Here is a 27,388-nt window from a genome sequence, read left to right on the forward strand (position 1 = left end):
CAGGTTGACCTTGAATTCACAGAGATCTGCCTGCCTCTGCCTCCCAAGTGCTGGGATTAAAGGCGTGCCCAGATAATAATTTTCTTTTTAAAAAAAGGATACAGACCGGTTGTCTTCCATATTGCAATCCATTTGTCTGATTTATTAGTGTTCCTCTTATTGCCATGTTGCATTTCATTTATTAAATCAAGCACTGATGTTTGAACATTATTTTTGGAATCTCTAGGCTCGATTCCTCTGATTGGCTCATCGGGTTCCTGTCAAGGAGTGAGATGACTCTGTATGTTTGCAGGATTTGAGGGGTGGGTAGGGTGGGGGTTTGATCCTAGGATTTCATGACTGCTGGCCAAGGGTTCTAACCCAAGCTACATCCTCCAGCAACTCTGCAAGCTGAGTTTTGAGCTTCCCGTCTTTAGTGATCTGAAATATCCACTTCTTATGAACATACCCTGGAGAGAATGGCGTGTTTATAAAATGTCTCTGAGGTTTTGTAAAAACACACTCGAACTCCTCTGGTGGGAGTAGCTGTGCTGCATCCCCCCCCCCCCATTTGTGAGGGTCTCGTTATGTTGCTCAGGCTAGTCTAGAAGTCCTGACGTCAAGTGCTCCTCTGTCAGCTTCTTGACTAGCTAAGACTCCAGGCTTACCACTGTGCCCAGCCTGTTTCTCTTTTTGAAATGGATCCTGGTCCTATTAACACATCTGGCCTTATGATGAAGCCTGCATATGTACTATGACCTTCATTGTATGTACACACAGTAAGCACTCAGTCCGTGTTGGGTGATAGAGATGACCAGAGAATTCCTACCTCATTCTTGACTGTAGCCAACTCTGTTCATCCACTGCCTTCCTCTAGTTGTGCATAGGACTAGAAAAGGGGACGGGCGGCAGTGGTGCATGCCTTTAATCCCAGCACTCGGGAGGCAGAGGCAGGAGGATCTCTGTGAGTTCGAGGCCAATCTGGTCTACAAGAGCTAGTTCCAGGACAGGTTCCGAAGCTACAGAGAAAGCCTGTCTCAAACAGCAACAACAATAATAAATAAAAGACTAGAAGAGGGATTTGTGACAGGCTAACCAATGGCCACCCTCAGCATGTTTATGTCTGAAGCCCTACAGTCTTTATCTCACGGTGAAAGGAATTTTGGAGATGTGGTTAAGCTAAGGATTTTTAACCTCTTTACATTAGTTACTTTACTGTGTGTGGCACACATACACTCAGGGGCCTTTCTGGCTTATGCGTGGCAGTCAGGGGCTGTCTTCCTTCTACTGTTTTGTTCTTGGCATCCAACTCAGGCTTGGCAGCAAGTGCCTTTATCCCGAGCCGTCTAACTGGCCCCAAGTTAAGGGTTTAAAAATGGGACGGTCAACCTGGAGAATCATAAGGTCCTATAAGAAGGGTGGTGGGAGAGGTAGAGAAAAGGAAAGGCAATGACACAAGCTGGAATGATTCATTCTGAAGGAGGAAGGGGACCTGCCAAGGACCTATGTAGCCTCTGGAAGCTGTGGAAAAACAAAAAACAAAAAAACAAAAAAAAATCACAGATCCTTCCCTGGAGCCCCCAATATGTAGAGTCCTGATCACATTTTCATTCTTGCTCGGCCAGACTCACTTGGGACTGTTTTCTAGAGTCGTATGATAACAGATTTGTGTTCTGAAACACTAAGTTTGTGATAATCTGTTGAAAAGGAAAAAGATAGGAGGCAAAAGCAGGTAGATTGTTGTGAATTTGAGGTCAGCCTTGTCTACACGATGTTGAGCCAGTGAAACCTTGTCTTAGAAATGAGAGGGAGGGAGGTGGAGGCAGATAAAAGAAGCCCTGCTTAGCTGTAGGTGTGAACCTAGTGGCACTTTTCTGGCTAGACCACCCAGCCAGGTATCCACGAACTGCTGGTCTTGCGGGTTCCTTAGGACCTCGTAGCTCGATTTCAGCAGTCAGTGACAATCCCTACTGGATATCCACTCACCTTTTTTTTTTTTAATCTTAATTTTTATTTGATCAGCTGTTCCAATATATTAATGTTAAGCCCTCCTGATTGACTGAAGTTATTGAAGTTACTACCAGTATGTAGAAATTTAACTGAAAAATAAAAAAGAAGAAAGAAAAAAACAAGCAAGCAAGCTGTCCTTAGCCGGGCAGTGGTGGCACACGTCTTTAGTCCCAGCACTCTGGAGGCAGAGGCAGGTGGATCTCTTTGAATCTGAGGCCAGCCTGGTCCAGAGCTATTACACAGAGGAACCCTCTCTGGAAAAACCAAACAAGGAAAACAAACAACCCCTCACCACAAAGAAGTTGATTAATCCAGGAGACATTTTCTCTCCTAGCAAAGAGGCGGGGGTGGGGGGTGGGGGGGTGGAAAGCACAAACTTGAATTTAGCCAGAATCGTTGAGCTGTGTTTCTGAACATTTTTTTATTCACTGGGTTTAAAATCTGGGGCTCTGGCAGAAATTGGAGAAACTGGTCTGTAGTCCAAGCGAACCTCACCGCCGGTGAGCTAACTCAAAGCCGCAGTTCTGGCAAATACACACCTAACTCAAGATTCATTCTGTGGGTCCGTATCATTGGAAGAAAAAAGGGATAAAATGCATGTTTTGGGCACTCCTGGAGAATGGCATCTTACCACGAAAGAGCTTTTTTCACTCCTCTCTTTCGAATAAAAAGGCTCTTGCTCGTGATTTTATATGCATGATGATTTTATTTCTTCTTCCCGTTGTTTCAAGCTGGGCGCTAAACATTGGCCTAGGCCCCAGGCGCCTGCTGGAAAGCCCTCACAGGCGCAGAAGGTTGGCAAAGGAAACCCTAGGGGCGGGAGGCACCCCCAACGCTTTTGTTTCCTAGAACCTGAGGGATTTTCTTGAAGTCCCCTGGGCCAGGCCAAAGACTCCCCCAATCCAAGACCCCGGCTGTAGGGGTCGATGCTCTCCTAGGTCCCCAGATCACGGGTGTGGGGACCACCCATGTAGCAGAGCCTCCCCGCCCCGCCCGGAGCCGAGCCCCGCCCTCGCAAGCTGCTCCAGCCTGAGGAAGCCCCACACACTGCGGAGGGCTTGCTGAGTCCTCCCTAACAGAGGCTGGCCGCCAGGACCCAGCTCCTCCAGATAAAGACGGAGGATGGACTGAGCCTTTCCCTTACTCTCCTTCCACTATCATGTCGAGTGATCTTTCCTAACTCCACACGCCATCCTAAATAAATTTCAACCCGCTGTTATTTAAGAAAAAGCAAACAAACCAAAACAAAAACAAAGATAATGATTTGGGATAAAGTGACACCATTTCTTCAGATCAGCCCCTGAAATCATTCTACTCAATTTAGACGGGAGAGTGCGACCCTGATGTAGATAGATGGGGTGTGTGGAGGAACAGGGAGGCATTGTGTGACTTAGGGGTCTCAAGTCTCCTCCAGGAGGCAGGGCCCATGGTCTGGTCCCTTCTCTTCTAGTTGCCCGAATGGAAAATTGATGTAGGACAGCTTAGCCCAGGTCAACAAACTTTTATTGCCATTTCTGCCAGATTCCTGATTCTTCCACTGTAGAAACACCGAGTTCTGGTGCTGGGAGATGAGGGTGGAGGGTGTTGCCACGCTTCTGCCAAGTTAAAGAAAACCCCACTTGCTGGAGAGGGAGGGCCAGACAGAGAGGAATTCAAGGGCATGTATGGCTTAGGCCGGCTTCTGCCGACTGCAGAATATAGGGACCATGGTTCCAAACTCTTTTGCGAAGGGGGTGGGGATGAATTTGGCTGCTGTTGTACCCCTTGCCCTTGCTGCCATGTTTCCATGGAAATGAAGGAGGGGCAGGATGTAGCTCACTCTGAGTACCTGGGAGGGTGGCAGGGCAAGCATTTGGTAAACATATCCCCTTCCACTACCCCCATATACCCAGCTGTCCCCATGCAACCCCCAGGCTCACTCCCCTCTGCCGGCTCCACTCCCTTCCCCTCCGGAGCTGGGGTTATGCCAACTGGACTCCAGGCAGGGCTGCTAGTGTCTGGTCTCCACAGCCAGGTCGCCCTGGCAGCAAACTCTAAGTATGTCCACCTAGTCCAGAGCAGCCCTGACAGGGCTGTCTGTTGTGCCTCGGGAAGCTACGCAGTTAGTACCCCTACAGCTGTTGGTACCACCGCTACTTCCCACACACAGCTGACCAGACAAAACTTCAAAACACAAACCCAAATGTTCAAGGTTAGAAACAGGACAAAATAGTTCTCTACCAATGCTGAGGCTAGGATGGGGGTGTGAGGCACGTCCTTCTGAGACCTGAGCCATCTTGTGCCCTGTCTTCTGGAGTTTGCTTCTTTCCACTGGGCCCTCGTTGCTGGGGGGCTGAAATCCAAATCTCCATAGGGTACCGTTCTCAGTACCCTCTGCTGTTGGTCCATGAGGCTTGCCCATCACCATGGTCAGGCGGCACGGGAAGGCTTCTCAGTACCACGGGTCAGCCCGGTGCTGTTGGTTGTAGAGCTGCAGTTTGATCTGATCTTTTATTTGATTCACGAGGACCTGGGACAGCAGGATTCCCACCAGCTGCAAGGGGCAGAATGGATGTAGCCCTTAGCAGAGAGGGACTGTCTGGCTTTCCCTGGCTTAGTCTTCCCAGGGCAGCAAGCACCCCTACCCTCACCCCATGTCAGTACCCAATTGATCCCTGGATTCCTCCACAAATGACAGCCTTCGCAGAGTTTGTAAAACCTTGAAGTTGGACAGGATAAGTTACCTGAGGGATGGCCAGGCCTAGTGCCACGCCGCCAAGTAGGAACAGGTTGCTGTGTATCCAGTTGACCAACTTGTCAATACAGCCGTTAGTGTAGATGACTTTACTGGCTTCCAAGTAGTCAAGAGCCTGCATACCTTGGCCACACATAGTGTTGATCACTGCCTGAGGGAAAAGTTGAGAAGCCGAATGGTACTCCCACACCAGCAAACACTGGCTGATAAACGTGCCAACTTTCCCAACTCCCTAAGTTGTCAGAGAAGGTCTGCAGAGAATACTGGAGTAAAAGTAGCTTACTGCAGAACTCCTTTCCAAACTCCCTGGGTCCGATGCTCGGTTTCAGACCTGCCTCTTCTGAAGCCCATGTGGGCTGTTGGAGTGGGGGTGAACATAAGCATCTGCCAGCCACCCTGCACACCAACTGGTTAAACTAGGGGGATGGAGTGTCACCATAACAGCCTTGCTGATCAGGAAGTAACTTGGAGTGTTCCCAGGAGGAAGTGAAGTAGGGTGTTTGCTCACCTGATTGGGGGTGGGCAAGCAACAGGAATAAGGCACGGAGCAACGCTCACGGCTGGGGTTGTCCTCCGAGCAGTTGAAGTACATATTCTGAGACCAGTCTCTGTAGGAAATCCCTCCGCAGCAGCTGAACTGCAACAAGACCACAGAGAGATTAAGAATCACTGGTTCAGCCTACAGTCCACAACCCCAGAGAACCTAGACAACAAAGAGAGAAATATATGGATCCACCTAGGAAGGAGAAAAAGGCAAGATCTCCTAAATAAATTGGGAGCACAGGGGGGTAGAGTGAAAGGGGAGAGGGGAGGAAGGAAGAGGAGTGGGGAAAATATATAGCTCAATTAAAAACAATAAATCAAATAAAATTTTTTAAAAAATTAAAAATTAAAAAAAAAATCACTGATTCCCCACACTGAGGTGGCCAGTGGGGTTCATTTGTAACATCAAGTTATTCTAAACACATCTATGAACTCAAGCTTCTTGGTTGCTTTCACCTGAAGTAATTCTCTTTTTAATTCTTCATGTGTCTTATAAGTTAGTGCTTGATACTCCAACTGCATGAAGCTCACACGCACATGCGCGCACATACACACACACACACACAACTGTACATATCATTCAGGTGTAACCTCTTGAGAGAAGGTTTTGCGTTTACAACCCTATAAAACATAGCCTGACAGAAGGAGATACTTAAGTTTCTGGCTAGACTGGGGTGCGCAGTGATGGAGAATATGCTTAGACTGTGTGACCCCTGGTTCACTTCAGCACTACCAAGAAAAACTATTTAAATAAAATCCAAACTGAAAAACTTGACATTAAAAAAAAAAAATCCAAGAAGAAAATCTTCAATATCACGAGTCCACAAATACTCCAGGGAAGCAAACTGAATCCTAAAGTCAAAAGTCTGCTGGCCAGGAGAAGAGACAACCAGCAGTGGAGCTGAAAACACCTCCGTTCAAACCTCCCTTTGATTCACAGCAGCATAACGCAGAATAGCCACAAGGTGGACGCGACTCAAGTGTCCACCCGCTGCTGAACAAAATAAAGCAGTCACTCGAAGAGTATTATTTAGTCTTAAAAAAGGAAATTCTGGGGGCTGGAGAGATGGCTCTGAGGTTAAGAGCACTGACTGCTCTTCCAGAGGTCCTGAGTTCAATCCCTGACAGCCGTCTGTAATGAGATCTGGTGCCTCTTCTGATATGCATGCATACACGCAGATAGAACACTGAATAATAAATAAATAAACAAAACCTTTAAAAAATAAGGAAATTCTGGCACATGCTACAACATAGATGAAACTTGAAGCCACGCCAAGTGAAAGAAATCAGTCACTAAAGGACACGTACTGCATAATTCCACTCATATGAAGCCCCCAAAGTAGTTACATTCACAGGAAGTTCAATAGTGGTTGCCTCCATGAGAGTGAAATGGAAAATATTTAATGGGCACAGTTCAGTCACACAGACGCTATAGTGCATATGTGAAGGCCAGATGACAACTTTTGGGAGTTAGCTCTCTCCTTCCACTGCGGCTCCAGCATCAAACTCAGGTTGTCAGTCAGGTTTTTACCCTCTCAGCCATCCCACCAGCCTGAAGAGTTTCGTTTTGTTGTTGAGATGAGGGTTCCTGCAGCCAGGCTGGAGGGAACGCAGTATGTAGTCAAGTCTGGCTTTGAACTCTCAATCTTTCTGCTTTCATTGCCCTAGCACAAGGGATGGTGTGCACTGCCATACAGACAAAGAAGGGAAAGTTCTGCTAATAAATGGTAGTGATGGGTACAGACAATGTGATTTTTCCCCTCCATGCTGGAGATTGAACCTAGGGTCTCACTCATACCAGGTGCTCTACTACCGAGCCACAACCCCAGGGTCTCACAAGTTACTCAGGCTGTCCTTGAACTCACAGGACAGCCAAGGAAGACCTTGAATTCTTGATCCTACTGTTTTAGCCTCCCAAGCAGGGAGGATTACAAGTTATGTCAACATGTCCAGCTAAAGTAAATATTTTTAATACTTAAAATGGCAAATTCTGGGTTGTGGGCACAGCCCAGTGTTATAGTATTTGCCCATGATGTTCAAGGCTTTGAGTTCTACTCCTTGTTTCACAAAAACAAGAAAAACAAACAAACAAAAATGGTATTTTTGGTTGTGTATATTTGGTCACTTTTTTTTTTTTTTTTTGTTTTTCTGAGACAGGGTTTCTCTGTAGCTTTGGAGCCTGTCCTGGAACTAGCTCTTGTAGACCAGGCTGGCCTCAAACTCACAGAGATCCACCTGCCTCTGTCTCCCGAGTGCTGGGATTTAAAGGCATGCGCCACCACCGCCCCGCTCACAATTTTTAATGTAATATGTAATAAAATATATAGTTCCTCATCCCCCTACAGGAAACCCCTTACAATGATTTCTTTAAAATTCTTCCAGAATCCTTTTGCAAATAAGAACACAGAGTCTTTCCTGTCCTTTTCTTTTTTTTTTTTCAATATTTATTTATTTATTATGTATACAATATTCTGTCTGTGTGTATGCCTGAAGGCCAGAAGAGGGCACCAGACCTCTTTACAGAGGTCTGTAATGGTTGTGAGCCACCATGTGGTTGCTGGGAATTGAACTCAGGACCTTTGGAAGAGCAGGCAATGCTCTTAACCACTGAGCCATCTCTCCAGCTCCCTGTCCTTTTCTTTACATAGGCAGTAGTACATAGCAAATTATATGCACCATTATACTCTTAACAGTATCTGCTTCTCCCACAAAGTCCTTTTTAGAATATATCACTTCGCAATTAAAGAAGTCCACAGGCTTACAGAGTGAGACATTTCTTGAACAACCGTAACTTTTAGCCCCTACCCCCCAGGACACTGGATGACCACACTATGCTTGGCTGGTACCTTCTTCTGGCCAAAGTCAATGAGGTTCTGCAGGTCCAGGTCATCTCGATAATGCACAATAGCATTGTTGATTAATTCACTCACTTTCCCCCGAGCCTGCCAGAGACACAATCAGGACACAAGATTAATCCATAATTTATTAAGTCCCTCAGAAATAACAGTAAACACAGACGGGCATCTGTGGTAGTTTGAATATGCCTCCTAGTCTCAGATGTTTGAATATCAGTTCCTCGTTGGTGGTACTGTTTTGGGAGATGTGGGAGGTGTGGCTTTGTTGAAGGAAGTGTGTCACTGGGATGGGCTTTGAAGTTTAAAAGCCATGCACCATTCCCAGTGCACTCTCTTCCCTCTTTGTGGGTCAAGACGTGTCATGGCAGACTTTCCCCTCTGGATCTGTAAGCCCAATAAACTCTTCTCTAAGTTGCCTTTGTTGGGGTATCTTATCACAGCAACAGAAAAGTAATGTATATACACTGTTTTGTCTTTTTGCTCCCTTTTTCAGATTTCTCCCTGTTTTATGGTCACAGAACCATTTGTAGGGCAGAAGGGCACCCGCCATACATACATACTACAGTGTGGTCAGAGGCCCAGGGTAGCCCTTCCCAGTCTTGTGCCATGCCCCAGCAGACCAGCACAGGCTTGGCGCTCTCCCATCCCATTCTGGGTATATACTGACAGCCACTAAAGTTAGTGAAGCCAAATGACCCTAAGTCCCTACCTAAGTATCAGCTCCCATCTTTCCAGCAAGCGTAGTCGTTGTCACTGTCTCCCATTCTGGCCTCCTTTTTTATACACTGGATGCTTCTATCACATCCTGTGGGCTATTAACTCACCAGCGAGCCTCATTCTGTCACAAATGCACTTTGTACTTTACCCTTCAAAGACCTTATAAATTTAATGAGAAGCCCTGCCAGCTTTGGTGACTGAGGCCATGCTAAGCTTGCGATCCTTGTTCATGCAGGATGAAGGGGGACAGCCTGACTGCTGGAGAGATAAAACTCACGCTCTTTGCTCTTTAACACCAATGAGAAAGCCTAATTTAGGGGCCTGGGTCACTAAGCGGTATTAGTGACGAGGGGGGGGGGTCACTAATTTCTCCCCAAGAGCGGGGGCAAATCACAGACTAAAGTTCAAAATTAGGGCAGCTACCAAAGGTCACGGTCATATCCCCTCAGATCATCTTTAACCTGAATCAGCCTTGAAATCCGACCTACCAAGGGAAGACGGTTGGTTTTCCAGGCCCATACACTCTGGGGCTCAGGTGGGCAAGAGAAACATTGATCCTGACGTCATTGCTTCTCAGAACTAGCTTTCAAAATAATGCAGTGTTTGTCTGCCTCTGCGTACCAGTACCTCAAAATATCTATTGACTAGTGCCACGAAGAAATGAATTTTGTGTTGATTTTAGGAGAGCTTACTGTGCAGAGACACTGACCCCTAGTGGACACAAGAAAACTGCATCTCCTTAGACCTGATGCATCTACTTTATTAAGGGAAAAGGAAACGCTACAGATCAGCTCAGGACCGCTCAGTTTCACAATTTACCGCTCAGTTTCACAATTTCGTATCATGGTCTCTTTCTGCTCAACTACTTTTCCTACGGATTTTGTGTATTTGTGTGTTGAGACAGGGCTTCTCTGTGTACCCCTGGATGTCCTAGAACTCACTGTAGACCAGGCTGGCCTGGAACTCAGAGATCCACCTGGGATTAAGGGCATGGGCCACCACTCCTGGCTTCTTTTCCTGTGATTTTATCTTACAGCTTTGTATTTTATTCCTGCTGACTATCTGTCAGTTGAGAATGGAATTCTGGTTCTCCCCACCCCCAGTCACCCAGGTTTCTGAGACAGGTTCTCATTAGGTAGCTCAGGCTGTCCCGGCATGCACTACACAGACCAGGTTATCCTCAAACTCACAGTCATCCACCTGCCTCTGCCTCCTGAGCGCTGGGACTAAAGGTGTGCACTACCACACCTGGCTACTTTTTTTTTTTCTTCCTTTATCTTAAAAGACAGATTTCTCACTATGTAGCCCCAGCTAGCCTGGAACTCACTAAACAGGCAATGCTGATCTCAAACTCATGGAGATCCCCCTGCTTCTGGCTTCCCAGTGATAGGACTAAAGGAAAGGCTGGTTCTTAATTAGGCCTGTTGCCTCAGGACAGCCCCCCTCCAAATGTGGGAAACGGGGTTCCCTCCACCTACACATCTAGTTCAATAAACAGCTCTTGATTAAGAGTCTCTTCTAGTGCCAGGACAGGCTCCAAAGCCACAGAGAAACCCTGTCTCGAAAAAAAAAAAGTCTCTTCAAGTCTGCAGTCCTGATGGCAGTTCTACTCGGTCATTTACCATTCACGTTTGCAGGTTATTTTAATGTCTCTCAAGGTCATAGAATTTTCTTCTCTAATGGCATCTCGGATTGTCAAAGGAAAATGCCTTACTATCATGAGATTCTCTTTAAAGAGGTTGGTGTTAAAGGCCATTTATTCATCCCTAAGGGAACCTTTCAAAGGCTGGTACTTCCCAGGGGAGAAAGTGCTGTGGCTAATTAGTCAGGAGTAGGAACTTCCCCTTCCTCCCTCTGGTACTGAGGAGGCCTCTAGGCTCCCAGGGTTACCTTGTCTGAGAAGACGAAGCCCAGGATGCCGGCAGCCAGCTGCAGCAGGAACACGATGGTGAGGCAGAGGGAGAACTGTGGCACACAGGCAAGACAAGAGACAGTCGTCACTGCTCAGGGAAACAGCCCTTTCCAGGGCCAAGCAGAGTACTGAGAGGCAGCTAAGCTCTTCTCCACCCCCCACCCCCCTCCAGCATGGCAAAGGCTACTGCCTCCAGGACAATGATGCAGAGGTGGCCACCCTGTGCTGGGTCACCCAGAGCACTCTGCTACCTTAGAAGGTAGCACGCGACAGAACTGTGGTTCAGAAGGCACAGGGAGAGGAAAGCGAGGCCCTTCTATGGAGCCTTTGCGCACTCACCGTCTGCAGAAGGCAGATGTTCTCGCGAAGGGATCCAATACAGCCACAGAAGGTGAGGAGGAACATAAGGACACCCACCACGATCAGCAGGATGGCGGGGTCCACCGCCAGACAAGCCAAGGCTGCTTCTGGGAGAGAGGCTGACCCTCAGCTGGAGCCCAGTGCCCTCGGAGGGGGCTCCCAGGAATGGATGTAATGGGAGGGGTGTACCCACACTGTTCTTCCTGCACTAGGGGAGTCTCCTTGCCTGGTGATGATTATGAGAAAGCAAGACCTTCCCCAGGAAGAACAGAAAGCGTGTAGAGAAGTCCTGGCGTGTAACTGCAGGAACTGGGGAGCAGGCTCATGGTGGGACGGTGGGGAGCGGGGTGGGGACGCACTGCTGCTCCAGGGATGAATTAGAATGACTCTGGGCTCATGCCTGGGTGGATTCCTAGAGACTCTGCAGAGGAATCCAGCTTGAGTCACTTCAGGGTAAACTAGCTAGGGAGGGCAAAGTCCTTGACTGCTCTCTGCTTCCACAGGCTCAGCTTCTCTCCAGGACTTAGGCTCACGGGTAGGTAGATCTTGGGAGAGGGACGGGGGCTCAGGAACGCCCAAGTGAACCCAGGGCCAGGGCAGAAGCAAACAAGGGCACAGTGAGAGTGTGAGAGGCAGAGGGGGACCTGGAACCCACCTGCGTGCTTCATCAGCCTGGCATAGACACCCACAGCCACCATGACCATGGAAATGACCTGTGGGAAGAGGCAAGGAGTCAGATTGAGACTGGGATTGAGAGAGCTCTGGACACAATGAAAATCCTGCTAGGAGGGCAGGGAGGACAGCTCTCCCGGGGTCCGGGTGCAACATCCCTACCTGCCTGCCCCCAGTGACAATGCGAATGCCGCTTTACCTCCGTGAAAAATCCCCAGTACCGGCTCCTTCATTCTCTGTGACACCACTATCTCCTGAGACAGAGTGTCCCCATTTCACAGGTGCAGAAATTAAGATAGTACAAGTTTCATATAGAATGGAACAGTGATCAGAAACACAGGCTTCCAGACAGGCTTGGGGGTATAACTCAGCACAAGGCCTGGGTTCAGTCACAAGCATCAGAACTTCACACACATGCATGCGTGTGCACATGTGCATGCACGTGTGCACGCACACACACACGCAACTGAAACAAAGCATGTCCTTCTGAGAGATTCAGATATTTAACCCTATTTAGGACAAATTTCTGAGTCTCAGTTGATTCCTGCATGTGAAGCTGGAATTAAGGACAAAGAGCCAGGTGTGATGGTTTATGATAGTCAATCTCAGCATTTAGGAGGTTGAAATGGAGGATTAAGAGTTCGAGGTCAGCCTGTGTTCCAGTGCAAGAGCCTGCCTCAAAGGAAAAAATATTTTATTTTTATTTGTGTCTGTGTGGATACGCACTGAAGCCAGAAGATGGCGTAGGTGATCCTTGGATCCCTCGGCACTAGAATTACAGGTGTCTGTGAAATGCTTAGTGTGGGTGTCCTCTGAGTTACAGCAATCAGCATTCTTAACCACCGAGCCATCGCTCTAGCCAAAACTTTAAAAATGAATATTCATATTTCTCTTTTTTTGTTTCTTCTCTCACCACCCCCAGGAAAGGTTTCTTGGTGTAGCCCTGGCTGTAATGGTGCTTGTTCTGTAGACCAGTCTGTCCTCAGACTTAGAGATCTGTCCGCCTGCCTCCCAAGTGCTGGGATTAAAGGTATGAGCCACTATGCCCAATTGAACTTGTATTTCTTATATCTTAAAAAATGTTTTAGGGGCTGGAGAAATATCTCAGTGGTTAAGAGCACTTGCTCTTGCAGAGGACCTGGGTTAAGTTCCCAGCACCCACACAGCGGCTCATAAACACCTGTAACCCCAGTTTCAGGCAATCTGGTCCCTTTCTCTGGCTTCTGAGGGCAACTTTCATACATGCAGGCAAAATGCTCATACACATAAATAAAAATAAGCTAATTTTAATGGTTGATTCATTTCTTCACTTGCGTATGTATGGGCTCATGCCACACCGTACACACGGTCAGAAGACAGCCTGCAGGAGCTGATTCTTTCCTTCCAGGGAACAAACTCGGGTTGTCAGGCTTGGCACTGAGCTATACCCGCTGACTCATGACGCCAGTCCAGAAAAAAAAATATTTTTGTAAGAGTTAAATAAAATAATGTTTGGAAAGCACCTAACACAATTTCCGACATTAAACATTCATCACCAGTGTGATCACACAGGGATTGTGCGATTCTGAATTCTAACCCACCTGCATCAAAAGGCAGGGCTTCCAGGCAGAGAGATGTGGGCTCTAGCTCTCCAACTCCCTTGGAAGCCAAGGATAAAATGCACACGGACACAAAAGGCAGGAGTGTGTGTGATTCCTGGGCACTACCATGGAAAGGAACCACTATAGACTCCGGTGCCAGTGCGGAAGAATACAACCTAGGCCTGCCAAATGTCATGCTCCTCCCTGTGAGAGCAAACCCATTAAAGGTCCCCAGAGGCTTTTAATCCCTGGACCTCCAAGAGCTCTCGGTAGCCCCAGCTCCCTGCTCAGCTTCAAGCCCGGTTTCCAGGCTGGTGCTAAGCAGCAGCTGACTGTCACCATGGCAATAGATGAGGCCAAGCTCTGGCAGAGAGAGTTCTTAGTAGCAGGGACTTGACCAACTCAGTAAGGAAGGGCACGGCAGTTAGACCCCCACATTCTGCAAGACAAGAATCAGCTGGAAAGGGCCATTTGGAGGGGTCTTCCATGAAAGAAGGGAGCTGGGCCCCAGGACAGGTAATAGGGTCAAACTAGTCCTCTGTGAAAAAGGTACGTTTTCATGTGGCACTTATTTCTGAAAATTCTTTATTATTTAGTGAGTTAATGGCTAATCCTGGATTAAAAATAACTCCCTGGAACGCCTTTTTTGTGAATCCACAGCCCTTTCTCCTTGCTCCTTCATCTGGCCCTTCCTCTGACTCATGCTCAGCATTATCAACTGGCCTCCAAATTTGTGTTTGTGCATCCACAACCCTGTCTACACACACACACACACACACAACACCGAAACCTGGCCCTTCCTTACTTTGCTCCATATATTATCAGCCTTCATATTCTGCCCAGAACAAACAGGACAGCTTAGAGAGCCGAATGTGGGGCTGGAGGTGCCAGCTGACTCTTCCTATAGCATGGCCAGGCGCGGTAGGAAAACCTTAGGTCAGTCACCTCCAGGTATGGAAGGGCCCTTTGACAGTACGAGTAAATGTCTCTGCCCCTTAAAACTTACCACACCTGGGCCGGTAGATGGCTCAACAGGCAGACACTTGCTGTGCCGTACCTGGAACCTACTCCACAAAACCATCCCCTGCCCTACACACACACACACACACACACACACACACACACACACACACACACACGTCTTTAGTTAGGGTTTCTATTGCTGGGACAAAATATGATGGCCAAAGAGCAAGAAAGGGTTTATTAGGCTTCCACTTCAGCCTTGTTGCTCATCACTGAAGGAAGTCAGGACAGGTAACTCAAAACAGGGCAGGATCTGGAGGCAGGAGATGATGCAGAGGCCATGGAGGGGAGCTGCTTACTGTCTTTCTTCCCCTGGCCCTCTCAGCTCACCTTCTTATAGAACCCAGGACCACCCGCCCAGGGATGGCGCCACCCATCATGGGTTGGGTCCTCAATGGTCACTAAATGGGAAAACACCTTCCAGCGGGTCATTTCCTCAGCTGAGGCCCCCTTTCTCTAATGACTCTAGCTTGTGTTAAGTTGCCACACACACAGCTAGCCAGTACAGCATGCAATTCTCTTATAACTGCAGTTCTGAGTACCATTTTACTATGGACTGAATTAAAAACAAATTATCTATTCCATGTTTCTGTTGCTCCCAGTCTCCTTGCATGCTAAAATGTTCTAGACTGGATAACTTTGTACAAGGATCAAATCAGCAGGCATGATGGTGCACAGCTCTAATCCCAGTGCTCTGGAGGGAGAACCGGGAGACTCAGAAGTTCAAGGCCAGCCTTGACTATGCTGTAATTTGGAAGCCAGAAGAGGCTAGATGAGACCTTATTTCAACAAGAGAGAGGGGAGAGGAGGAACAAAAGAAAAAGAAGGAGGGAGAGAGGCAACATATCATAGGGCAACTTAATTCTCTCCATGGGCCTATAATTGCAACAGTAGCTCTGTCTACTAGAGTAAGTAGAATAGCATCCCCCAAAGACAATAATGTCCTAATTCTACGAATCTATGAATATATTATCTTACATGGCCAAAGAGACATTTTGCAAATGTGATTTAAGATTTAGAGATCCCAGGGATCACAAGCAGACCTTATCAGAAGGAAGGAAGAGGGTCAGGTTCAGAGAGAGAGGTAGAGCAGTGGAGGAACCATGGACCGCATCGCTCCAACCATGGATGCGGTGCCATGGATGTAGGCAGCCTCGGATGCTGGAGCAGGAAGCACAGGAAGGAGCATGGCACTGCTGACACTTGATGACAGCCCAGGAAGCTGGTTTTGGATTTTGGACCTCTAGAAACGTGAGAGATCAAATCTGTGTTATTTTAACCATTAAGTTTGGGGAGACAGGATGCAATACACTGTTTAAATCCAACCAATCAGCTGCTAGTATAAGGTACTGTGAGGACCTACAATCTTTGTGTTAACCTGGAGAGAAAACAAGAGCATTTATAACTTAGAGCGATGGCTCTCAACTCCACCTGCCATAGAGTTACCTGGGCACCTGGGAGTGGAGGAGGTACCTCAACTCTTAATGCCCCGACTGCAAATAGTTTACAATCTCTGGCAAGGAAGCCCAGGCAAGCATAGTTCTGGAAGCGTTCCAGGTGATCACACAGGGCAGCCAGCTTGAGGACTTTGAAGTCTAAAGTGCAGCCAACCAGGAATGTAAAGTTGGAGCTAGGTTACGTTAAAATCAAGACTGAGGCTTGACTATTATTAGTAGCTCACGTGATCACTAAGGATGCCCTTCCTCGGAGCTCTCCAGACCTGCATCTCACCGCTTTATCTCCCACACTTCTGTTCTTGTCCTCACTTCCCTCCCCGGATCCCTCAAAGCTGCTGTCATGGCAAGGTGAGTGTTGCTGATATTAACAGCATCAAATTTCAAAGCTGAACAGAACTTCAGAACCGGATCCTTACACTCACCCCTAAATACAGAGGAAGCTAACAAGCAGAAGGGACATTTGGTCAAGTGTATACGGATGCTGCGGCAACGTCTGAACCCAGTGCAATTTCCTACCTCATTCTAGTAATCTTTCTAGGGTATCAGTCTTTGCTACAAAATCTCCATAATAATGACTTCCTTTCACAAGGACAGAGATAAAGTCACTGCTCTTCTCAGAGTGGGTTTTCAGAGAATGGACAGAATGAAGCCTGGTTAGAAACTTTTAAAAGCTAGGTACCATTTTCAAAATAGCTGAGTCTAGCTTTTACGCAAATTTATATTCCTGAAAAGCTGCCAGTCAAATGATATAAAATAATTTGTATGCACCAATGAGTACACACACATATATACAATGTGCACAGTGAGTTATCACCTTGGAATGAAAATGGTCATCTCCTGGGCTTCAGTGAGGAAAGGTTAGGACCAGAGCAGAAATGTATTACGAAGAACATGGAACAGGTTGGGGCAGAAAGTAAGAAAGTATTCAGCCATAAAACTGGGGCAGGGGAGATGGCTCAGTGGGTAAGAGGATTTGTCATGCAAGCGTGAGGACCTGGGTTTAGATCCCAGCACCACGTAAAAGCTGGGTATGGCTAAGTGTGCCTGTAACCCCCAACACTGGGGAGCACATAACTGGAGAACTTGTTGATCTGCCAGCTGTGTCGAAGTGGAGAGTTTCACATTCAATGAAAGGCCCTATATCAAAGAAACTGGCAGAGAACAGTAGAGGGAATCAGTGTCTTCCTTTGGCTCCACACAGACACACGCATGCACACACCACAATAAAAATTCACTTATTGGTGAGACACAGGCACCAAGTAAATGAGCCACCAAAGGCCAGAGCTAGAAAAACTTAAGCATCAAATTAATAAGAATGGGGGCTGAAGAGAGGACCCAGGCTTGGTTCCCAGTAACCACTCTGGGTGACTCACAACTGCCTGGAGCTTCGGTTCCAGGGGATCTGAAACCTCCCAAGTTCTCTTCAGACATTTACCCTCACACACACACCTACACACAGCCATACACACATGCACATACATACACATACAGGTAATTTAAAAATAAAAACTAACTGTATTATGATCCACAGTGTAAAACAGATTATTTGTGCATCTTTACTGACACAAATAAAGGACTTAGTAAGCAGACAATAGCTAATAAACGTAGGTATCAAAGAGGTAGAACACAGCTCCTTCCTGCTAAGTGTGCACCGGGCATGGTCTTTCCCCAAAGACCACAGCACAGAAGAGGAACAAGCAATTACACATCATGGAAACCGACCCACAGCACCCCCGGCTCTCCATCAAGGTCAGCAGCAAGAGGGATGACGGTGACGAATCACTGAGATAATACAAAGTGAGGAAAACGTTACTTTGCCACTGCGGTCTTCCCCTCAAAACCCACAACCCCACCAACACCATGAGCAAGATATCGGGCAGTTCTAATACAGAGATGTCTACAAAATACTACAAAAGACCCTCAGCAACCTTCAAGGCTATCAAAAACAAGTTCGGGAAACGTCACAGCCAAGAGCAAGAAAACATGGCAACCAAATGTGATGCAGTATCCTGGAGGAGAGAGGTAGGGAGACTAAGGGAGGCTGACTGAAGTCCAGAGCAGGACAGCATCGGTGCAACAGACACGGCATGCTGACGTTAGCATGGAAAAGCTGGTCTTAAAGCCTTTTTAAATAAGGGCTGGTGAAAGGGGTCAGGGAGAAAAGGAGCTTGACAACAAGCCTAGGACCTGAGTTCAAGTCCTGGGACCCACATGGTGGCACACACTAATCCAGTACTTGGGAGGCAGAGGCAGGTGGATCACTGTGAATTTGAGGCTAGCCTGGTCTACGGAGTAAGTTCCAGGACAGGCTCCAAAGCTACACGTGGAAAGCCAAAAAAAAAAAAAAAAAAAAAAAAAAAAAAAAAAAAACCAAACAAACAAAAACAAAACAAAAAAAACTACCTTAAATTTTTTAAACTTAGGTTTTTGGGGTAGCATCTTCTATTGAAATTTTTTTCATATAAATATTGGTTTTTTCGAGACAGGGTTTCTCTGTGGCTTTGGAGCCTGTCCTGGAACTAGCTCTGTAGACCAGGCTGGCCTCAAACTCACAGAGATCCGCCTGCCTCTGCCTCCCAAGTGCTGGGATTAAAGGCGTGTGCCACTACCTCCAGGCCATGTTTTTCCTCTCCCCAAATTCCTCCCACCCAACTTTATGTTCTCTCTCTCCCCATTTCAAAATGACAACAACAAAAAAAAAACCCCAGAAAAACAAGAAACTCAAGAAACAACAACAAAAAACCCCACAAAACCAAAAGTCAAAACAAGCAAAAGACCAACAAGCAAAAACAAAATGTCCACAAAACCAGCACTGGATTAGTTTTGTGTTGGTCAGCTGCACCTGGGCACGGGGCCTGTTCTGAAGTGTGGCTCATATACTCAGTGAGATTCCACTGGGGAAAACTGTTTTCCCTTTACCAGTGGGTATCAGTTGCAGATAATTTTCCTGTTAGGGGAGGGACCCACTATCCACTTCTTCATGCCGGGACCCCATAGGATTTGAACCTGTACAGTCGTACGCATGCTGCCAGTCTCTGGGACCCTGCTGTGTCCTGAAGACACTGTTTCCTTGGACTCCTCTGTTAGCGCTGGTTCTTACAGTCTTTCTGCCTCCTCTTGAGTCTTGGGGGGAGGACAGCATCCCATTTAGAACCCAGTGCTTCAGTCCCTCACTCTCTGCACACGGTCCAGTTGTGGTCTCTGTGTTAATCCCCACCGACCGCCAGAAGAAGTGTCACTGATGTGGGCTGAGGTACTGACCTGCACCCCAGGCCAGTATCATCACTGGGGGTCCCTAGGAAAAGCTGGAGACAGGCTAGGAGGCAAGCTGGGGTAATATTTTAAAACAGGATCTTGCTGCAACGCTTGCCTCAAACTCACTGTGCAGCTGAGGATGACCTTGAACTACTGTTGCTGCCCATGCCCCTCCACTCCTTCCCTGGCCTCCCAAGTGCTGAGAGTACAGGCATTTGCTACCACCCCTGGTAAATTACACATTTTTGACGGGAATATTATATAGATATTGTATTCTGAGGAAGCATAGGACACTAATTTCTATGATAGAAACACTTTTACTAACATAATATGCTACTGAATATATGTCTCTGCACGTCATAAAACAACACAGGCAGTACTCTGAATAAAGAGTTTCCTTGTTTCCATCACAGTATTGTTACTGGGCCTCTTCTCCAGTGCTGACTAGAGGGTTAACAGCCAAGGCACTGACCTGTTTTCTTTTCGAAAAGAAAACAGGAAACAGAAAATTCTCCCCATGATTTTGCCTTCTCTTGCAAATTAGGAAGACACCCATGATTGGATATATGTAAGAAAAAAAAAAAAGCCTTGTTCTAGCCCGTACTGTACTAGTTCACGACCTCAGGTCGAGGCACTGAACACAGGTTCCCAAACTCAGTATCAACGACTACAGGCAAACTGGTAGCTGGTGGCTTGCCAAACCCTGAGGAGGCCCTGGGAGATAAGAGCAGGGCCCTGTTTCTAGATGCTACACACATGCATGGGGCTTTTGTAAAACAGAAAATATTGATCGTTACCAAATATTAGTATCATTAATTATCATCTTTCTATGGCTGATGGTGGGACTGTGAGCAAACCAGTTTTAAGTTGGAGGCTGACTCATTCCCATCTACACAGCACTCTCTTCCTCCCTGAAGGAGGCTTCACCGTAGGACCTTCCACCTAAGCCCACCTCCAGCAGGGGACTCCTAGGAGCCCCTTCCAGGGACAGTAGTAGGACTCCCTTCTGTGAGTGCCAAGAGCTAGCACCAGACTAAACTTCATTTTTTTTTACATTTATTTATTTATTCACCTATTTATTTGTGTGTGTGTCCACACATGCATGCTCATGCCACGGTGTACATATGGAGATTGGAGGCTAACTCTTAAGGAGTTGGCTCGCTCCTTCCAGGTCACCAAATTTTGAGAAAGAGACTTTCATCTACTGAGCCATTCTGCCCGCTCCAGACTACACTTAAACATGCTATCTCATCCCAACCGTGAGGGCACTAGTGTCTCCATTTTACAGAGCTGAGGATCACGGCATTCATTCAGGTCGTGAGGCTGAAATGGGATGGGAACTTATTCTAGTCCTCAGAGCCTTAGGACCTCAGCCATAGGGCCGGCGCCCTCTTATCTCTGCATCACAGGCACCCCGAACCCCACGTGCATGCGCACGTTTCCAATGGGCTATCATCAGACAGGAAGAACAGCTGCCCTTGGCTATCTTCGGGAGCAGCTGGCAATCTCCAAAGTAGGCAGAGCTCAGGGAGGGGGAAAAGATATCATGAGAAAATAACAGGGTACCAGCAAGGCCTAGGAGGACATTCAGAGGGATCTCTAAGTGACACCCTGAAAGGGGGAAGACATGGCATGAAGAAGCAGGGCCTACCAGTCAGAAAACCCTCCAAGAGAAAACACGGGCCTTGCCTGGTGGCTCCACATTTCCTAATCCATCTGCAGACGTGTGTGTGTGTGTGTGTGTGTGTGTGTGTGTGTGTGTGTGTGTGTTTTCACTGGCCACTTCGTTAGCGTCTTTGCCCCTCTTCTGAGGTTAATGGTAGAAGACAGCTGTTGCACTGCCCGGAAATCCAAATCTTTCCCTGAGCCGAGGTCCCAGACTCAACCCTTAGCCAAAGCAGTCACTCCAACCCTATTTAGAGGAGAAAGGAAGGGGTCTCTCCTTTGCGTCTCAGATTTTCTATCCTATTTCTGGGTGGAATAGAGGAAATCACAGCCTCCCAGACCAAACCAGGGGCCAGCCCTCACTTCCCAAGACCCCCACATGCTGGTCATCCCAGAACTGCGGATCCTGGAGTTCTGAGGAGGCGACTGTCTGTGTGGCACGGGCTCTTGGCTTGCTCCTTCTGAACTGGATGAGTTCAGAAAGAATGGAGGGAGGAGTCCGCAGGGCTCTTCCCTCATTACGTCTGTGGCTGACCCTTTGGTGCCTTCCTCAGATCGTGGCTGCTTTTGCACTTCCAAGGAACGCATGAGGAAGGGAAGTCCAGCAGAGCTTCCCACAGTACAACTGTTCAAACTCAACGGTTGCTGGACATAGTAACGCATGCCTGGAGTCCCCAAACTCAGAAAGCTGAGGCAAGGGGACTGCCGTGAGTTCAAGGGCAGCCTGAGCTACACAGTGACGTCTCCCATCCCCAGTCCAAACTCAAGGTCCTAGAAGGACCAGCCTAATTCATAGTCTGACAGTCTGTTACTAAGACTATGAAAAGAATTTTACATTTTTAAAATTCCTTCTAAAAGTTGCTGAAAATTTAACTTTTACTTAATATAATACCAGCAGTTTCTAGGGGAGGTAGGAAAGCGTATACGATGTGATGGCTCTTACCGCCATTTAAGTGGTTTGAAGCTTATTTGTTCTTTAGTGACAAGGTCTTACTATGTGCCTGTGCTTCTGGCTTGCCTGGAATTTGCCTGGTAGCAGGGGAGGCTGATCCTGAATTCAGAATAGTCTTTTCTGGCCTTGAATTGAGGATCCTCCTGCTTCTTCAGTTTCCTGAGTTATAGGATTACAGGAATTCGATAATCTGGCATCTCTATTGTTTTTTATTTTTAAAAAAAGAATCTGGAGCTAGGCATGGTGACTCATGCCTATAATCCCAGCACTCAGGAGGCTGAGGCATGAAGATCTCTGTGAGTTTGAGGCCTGTCTCACTAAATCAGGAAGAGCAGCTGGAGAGATGGCTCAGTGAGCAAAGGACTTGTAGTCCCAGAACAAAGACCTGAGTTCAAATCCCCAGACCTAAGTGAAAAGCTGGACTTAGCGGGCACAGTGTCTACAATCTCAGAACTCCTGTTGTGAGATGGGAGGCAGGGACAAGGAATCCTAGAATAGGCAGCATGAGACCCTGTCTCAAACAAGGTGAAGACAAATACCTGAGGTACACACACACACACACACACAGAGAGAGAGAGAGAGAGAGAGAGAGAGAGAGAGAGAGAGAGAGAGAGAGAAGAGAGAAGAGAGAAGAGAGAAAAAATAGGTAGCCAGGACAGCCTCCAGGACTGTATAGAGAAACCGTGTCTCAAAAAAGAAAAGAAAAAAAATCAGAAAGAAGCTAGACTCAGTGGTACAAATTTGTCTGTAATCTCAGCACTCAAGAGGTAGAGGCAGGAGGATCAGAAATTCAAAGTCAGACTTGACTACCTAGTGACTTTGAGCCAGCCTGTCTCAAACACAAAACAAGAATCTGATTGCTTTATTTATGATGCCTCCCTAGCCCGCTGGCTTCATGAATGTGGGGGAGAGGAGGAGGTGGGAAAGTGTATCAGAAGAGATGGAAAGACCCTTCCATGACTACAGGGTTTTGATGGGTTTGATGTCTGGTCACCTCCTCCTGGCTTCTGAGGCAAGTCACATCGCCACAGGTGGTCTGGGATGATTCTCAGTGCCTGGAGGACTCCAAAAATAATGGTCAGGGAGTGGATTATAATGGGTGCTACTTCTTCATCCAAATCATGACATTTATTCCGAAGGGGTTTTGAAACAACATGCATATATATATGCAGATTTCCTAAGCCTTCTCTAGGCTGTGTAATGGCTATGCTGCCCTATAGTACAAAATGGCATTTTGATAACAAGGTAGTATTAGGTCAATCCTTACAATAGAACTACAATTCTATTGACCATGGTCTGGAGCATTAAGCGTGTTAACCTTCCTCTGTTCTCTCTCACTATACTGCCTTCTTTTCAAATTTGAGAGCTTACAAAGGTAAGTTTTTTTTTTTTTTTTTTTTTTTTTTTTTTTTTTTTTTTTTTTTTTTTTTGTTCTTTTGTTTTTTCGAGACAGGGTTTCACTATGTAGCCCTGGCTGTTATGAAACTCACTCTGACAGGCTGGTCTCAAACTCACAGAGATCTATCTACATACTGGGATTAAAGGTGTGTACCACCACTGCCTGACTCTAATTTTTTTTAAGAGTCCTCACCAGTGGCTGGGATTGGCCTGTGGAAGATACGGATGGGGTCTAAATATGCCACAGATAAAGAGAAGAAATCCAGATGCTGGGGGTGGCAACCACATGTGGCTCTAAGGAGCTACCCATGGGCATGGCTGTCACTTTTGTCTGACCCAACTCAAGGGAGAGCTGTCAGGCAGGTAAATCTATGAGGGAGACAGAACGAGTCTAGGAGGGAGGGAGAGAGAAGGGACACTGTGTGTCCATCGACGAAGCTTTGCTCTCTCAGGCAACAAACATTCCATCAACCTCTACTCCTGCCACAGGTACTAAGAATCCAGAACTGGCTGGGTGGGTGGTGTTGTTGGCACACACCTTTAATCCCAGCACTTGGGAGGCAGAGGCAGGAGGATCTCTGTGAGTTTGAAGCCAGCTTGGTCTACAGAGTGAGTTCCAGGACAGCCAGGGCTGTTACACGGCAAAACCCTGTCTCAAAAACAAAAACAAAGAAACAAAAGATACAAAACAACAACAACAACAAAAATCAAAGCAAAAACAAAACATCCAGAATTGAACTCAGCAGTCTCTTCCCTCAGGAGCCTGGGGTATAGATGGGGAGAGGGATACATAAGCACATGACTGCAGTGAGGGAGGAAAAGAAGGGACCAAGTGAGCACCCCAACTGCTCACTCAGCAGGGAGCAGAGCTGTGCTGGTGCTGCCCAGGCTAAGACGCTGTCTCCCTGCAGCAGGTCTTAACTCTGTACAGAGGTGACCGACACGGGGAGGTGGGGAAAGGCAGTTACTTCTAAAGAGTTTTAATACAACTTCTAGGATCTTGGAGCAGTTACTTCAGGCCATGGAAACCCAACAACCCGTCGCCCAGCAACCTGATTCTGGGGAGAAAAACCAGAGCTTCCAGGCCAAAGAGGAAATGAGATTTGAAACATAAACAGAAGAGACTGATTCTGATTCCAAAGGAGGCATCAGCCTTTCAAATCAGACTCCAAATGCCCTGAGAGCCGGGGCTCCTGCAGCAGTAGAGGTGGCCCCTGCCACCACCATCCCTGAATGTGAGCCCAGATGATGCTGGCCACCTTCCTAATGTGTATCAGGCATAGATACAAACAGCACCCCTACATAGCTCCCCAGGAGCTGGCCAGATGCATGTACTCTGCCTGCAAAGTGGCCCAACTGTCCCGTCCATGGGTGCTTTCCATGCAGAAAAGGGGAATTTGATTAGGACAGGGGAAGCCTACAAGGGACATCGCATACCAGTTCCTTAAGCGGACGGGAACAAAGACCAGCTCGGAGCTGGAGAAGTTGTCCTTCACTGACAGCTGCATGGGTGTGGGGTACAACTGGGGCTCTGGGCCTGGGAGAGAAGTGATCATCAGCAATGCCTGAAAAGTACCTCCCCTTTCACCCTCCCTTAGGGAGGCCAATGTCCCAGGGACCAAGACACGGAGAGATTCACGCTTAGATCCTGCCCCGGGTCTTAACGAGAGAAAGCGGTTCCCAATGTGATTTATTCTTCTATACATAGCTCACAGAAATAGACAAATTCCTCCTTTAGAGGGGAAAGATTAAGGACAGAGAGACAGATATGTTGGCTTAGCGTCACACAGTAAGTAGGAGCCGGAAAGAAACTGGGGCTCTTGTTCTTCCACATGCTATTTCCAGAGCCACCAACCTTTTGTGTCTGCAGTAGGCCAAAAGGGGGTTCTGCCCTAATCTGGGGGTAGTGCTAACATGGATAGCCTCTAATTTTAAATGAAATCAAAGCATTATCTTATTTTAGTTTATTTAGTTTTTTGGCAGGGTCACGTTTACCCAAGGTGAGGGAGCATTTCGTCACTCGTGTGAGTGGATGGCCAGAATGCCTTCGTGAAGCATTTTAACCAAGGTAAATGGGCCTAGGAGCCTGGCTCTCTGCTGGACTGTGACCCCCAAAGTTATTTGTTTGATAAAAGAGAGTAGAGCATAACAGTTCAAGAAAATGTTCCAGGACACGAGTGGCAGCTGCTGACCTGAGGGTGACACAGAGAGAGGCATCCAAGGAGGACCCACTTGAAAGTGGTGCCTCTGGTACTTACCCCTGCAGGTGGAGTTCCCCATCAGTATAACCCTTCAGCCCTGAACTGTGCTGGTGAGGGGCTTTCTTGTTTGCAAACCTCTCAGGAAAGCAGAACCCAGGCCATGAGAACTCCGGTTGACTGGTTACCCCATAGGCGACAGTAGCAGCCATCTGGGCCACAGGCCTCCCTGACAAGCATGCAGATTCCGTAGCAAATCACCAGTCCAGGCCTGCTAACCAGCTGCTGGACCCTGGTGAAGACACTGGCCATCGCTGCGACTGCGCTTCCTCCCCGGTAAAATGTGGAAGTCTACCAGGATGCTTGCTACGTTTTTTTTTTTTTTTTTTTTTTTTTTAAATCCTAATTGTAAAACCGAGAATTTGACAGAAGCCCAAACTTCAGTCTTCCCAAGAGTATGCGGGCTGAGAGTGAGCTGTCACCATCCCCCTCTGGGATTTCTCTCATTTGTCCCAACAGGCTAACACTTATGTACTCTGTCTCTGCACTTCACACCATGGCCCCTGTGAAACCTTTCTGGCAGCCGCTCAGATGTCTGGTCTGCTCCTTCTCCTAGGAAACAGATTAGACCCACTGTTCTTCCCGCCCCGCAAATCTGAACTATTGCTCTCAGGCTGAGGTAGGCACGGATGATAGGCTTAGGGGGGCTGCAGCTCTGGTGTGCTAGGAGCTGTCAGAGGATGGGGAGATGGGGAAGGACTTCCCTCTGGTATCAATTCCAGAGGGGCCCAAGCACTCTCTAGCGGTGAAACAGGACTCGGCTAACATTTTCTGATGAGCTCCCCATGAATTCTCAGCCCGCTTCGGCCACCTCCCCATCACACCGGATTGGAATTTTGGGGGGGAGGAAGGGAAGGCCTGCAGGCTTGAATGGATTTACCCAGATCGGTGAAATCAACAAGGATTGTAGACTGGGGACCGAAACCCAGGTGTCTGGAGCCTTAGGTCAACACTGTTTACACTTTTCCCACCCCCAAACGGAAGATTCTGAAGGGGCTCCCAGCCTTCCAGCCCAACAGAGGATCCTATTTAAATTAGCTGAAGGCTGTCAGCTCAGAGAGGAAAAGCTGGTCTTGGAGGAGGTAGGGCAAAGTTTAGGGCCACTCTGGGATAAGCAGGATATACATCGGACCTAGAGGCCATTCTTAACCCTTTTAAAACAGCCTTGACAGGAGCAGACACTGAGGCCTGCAAATGGGAGAGATAAAGCCCCTTGACCCATCCCCCTGAGGAACGGGGGAGGGAAGGCTTGGGGTTTCCCTTCCTTCTCTCTCCCTCTCCCCCATTGCCTGTTTTGGCAGTCGGGCCTTCCAGCACCCAGGCCTGAAAGTCCCTAACCATGAAACCTGCCCATGGGGCTGTCCAAGCAGCTTTTCTCCCAAACACATCTCTTCTGGCCTCACACAGATCCTCATCCCTGCTAAACCTTCATCCCTGGCAACAAGACTGATGCCCCCTCCTAACGTCCCCTCCTGACACGAAGGCACAGTGGTGTTCCTCCCCAGGAGACATGCCCCCCGAAGTGTCACCAACCCAGAAAACTAGGCGGCACCACTCACCACGCTCCTGGGCACCGGACAGCCCAGGTCGGCCCTCCCCCAGCCACAGGCAGCCCCCCCTTTGGCGCTCCGGGGATGCCCTGCAGCCCTTGTGCCCCTTGACCCCCGAGCCTCACCCAGAAGAGCATGTTGAAGAAAAAGAGCAGGTATTTCACCAGCGGACTGACGAAGGAGAACTCCTCCCCGTAGGCAGCGGGCGCGCCAGGTCTCCGCGCCATGGTCCGCAGCTGCCCCCGGGGGCCTATCTCCCAGCGGCCGCCGGCCCACCTGCGTGCCCCGCAGCCCCGGACGTGAGCCGCGGGCCCACGGGGACCCGGACGCCGGGATAGCCGCACCGCACCGGGAGCCGCCCGAGCCGTGCGTCGGGGAGCAGCGCGGCCGGGGAACGGCGCCGCCGCTGGAGTCGCGGCGGGCAGCGTGAGCGGCGGAGTCTCCACCGCGGCCGCAGAGCAGCCTAGC

At 48.1% G+C, this 27,388-nt stretch overlaps 1 protein-coding gene across 2 annotated transcripts; it reads right to left on the bottom strand.

The window, feature by feature from the left end:
• Positions 1-3,475: 3,475 nt before the first annotated feature.
• On the bottom strand, positions 3,476-27,388 carry Tspan33 (tetraspanin 33). Of its 2 annotated transcripts, none has more exons than XM_050141692.1 (8): positions 27,046-27,388; positions 11,766-11,823; positions 11,090-11,214; positions 10,729-10,803; positions 8,113-8,208; positions 5,232-5,360; positions 4,713-4,874; positions 3,476-4,522 (listed from the first exon to the last, which is right to left on the bottom strand). In XM_050141692.1, exons 1-8 carry the CDS (start codon positions 27,145-27,147, stop codon positions 4,421-4,423), a joined length of 849 nt encoding a protein of 282 aa, XP_049997649.1. In that variant the 5' UTR covers positions 27,148-27,388; the 3' UTR covers positions 3,476-4,420. The 2 variants fall into 2 exon arrangements, with proteins under 2 accessions (XP_049997649.1, XP_049997648.1); XM_050141691.1 differs by having other exon boundaries at positions 11,090-11,217.

This window comes from Alexandromys fortis, unplaced genomic scaffold (genome assembly GCF_014885135.2).
Source record: "Alexandromys fortis isolate MF-2015 unplaced genomic scaffold, M_Fortis_MF-2015_v1.1 scaffold_44, whole genome shotgun sequence".
Lineage (NCBI taxonomy): Eukaryota > Metazoa > Chordata > Mammalia > Rodentia > Cricetidae > Alexandromys > Alexandromys fortis.

Coding starts and splice junctions, on each gene's coding strand:
- Tspan33 (XM_050141691.1), bottom strand. CDS start 27,147: ATGGCGCGGAGACCTGGCGCGCCCGCTGCCTACGGGGAGGAGTTCTCC. Junction 4,875..5,231: donor GCTTGCCCACCCCCAATCAG/GTGAGCAAACAC, acceptor CTTTTCCCTCAG/GCAGTGATCAACACTATGTG. Junction 4,523..4,712: donor TAGGCCTGGCCATCCCTCAG/GTAACTTATCCT, acceptor TGCCCCTTGCAG/CTGGTGGGAATCCTGCTGTC.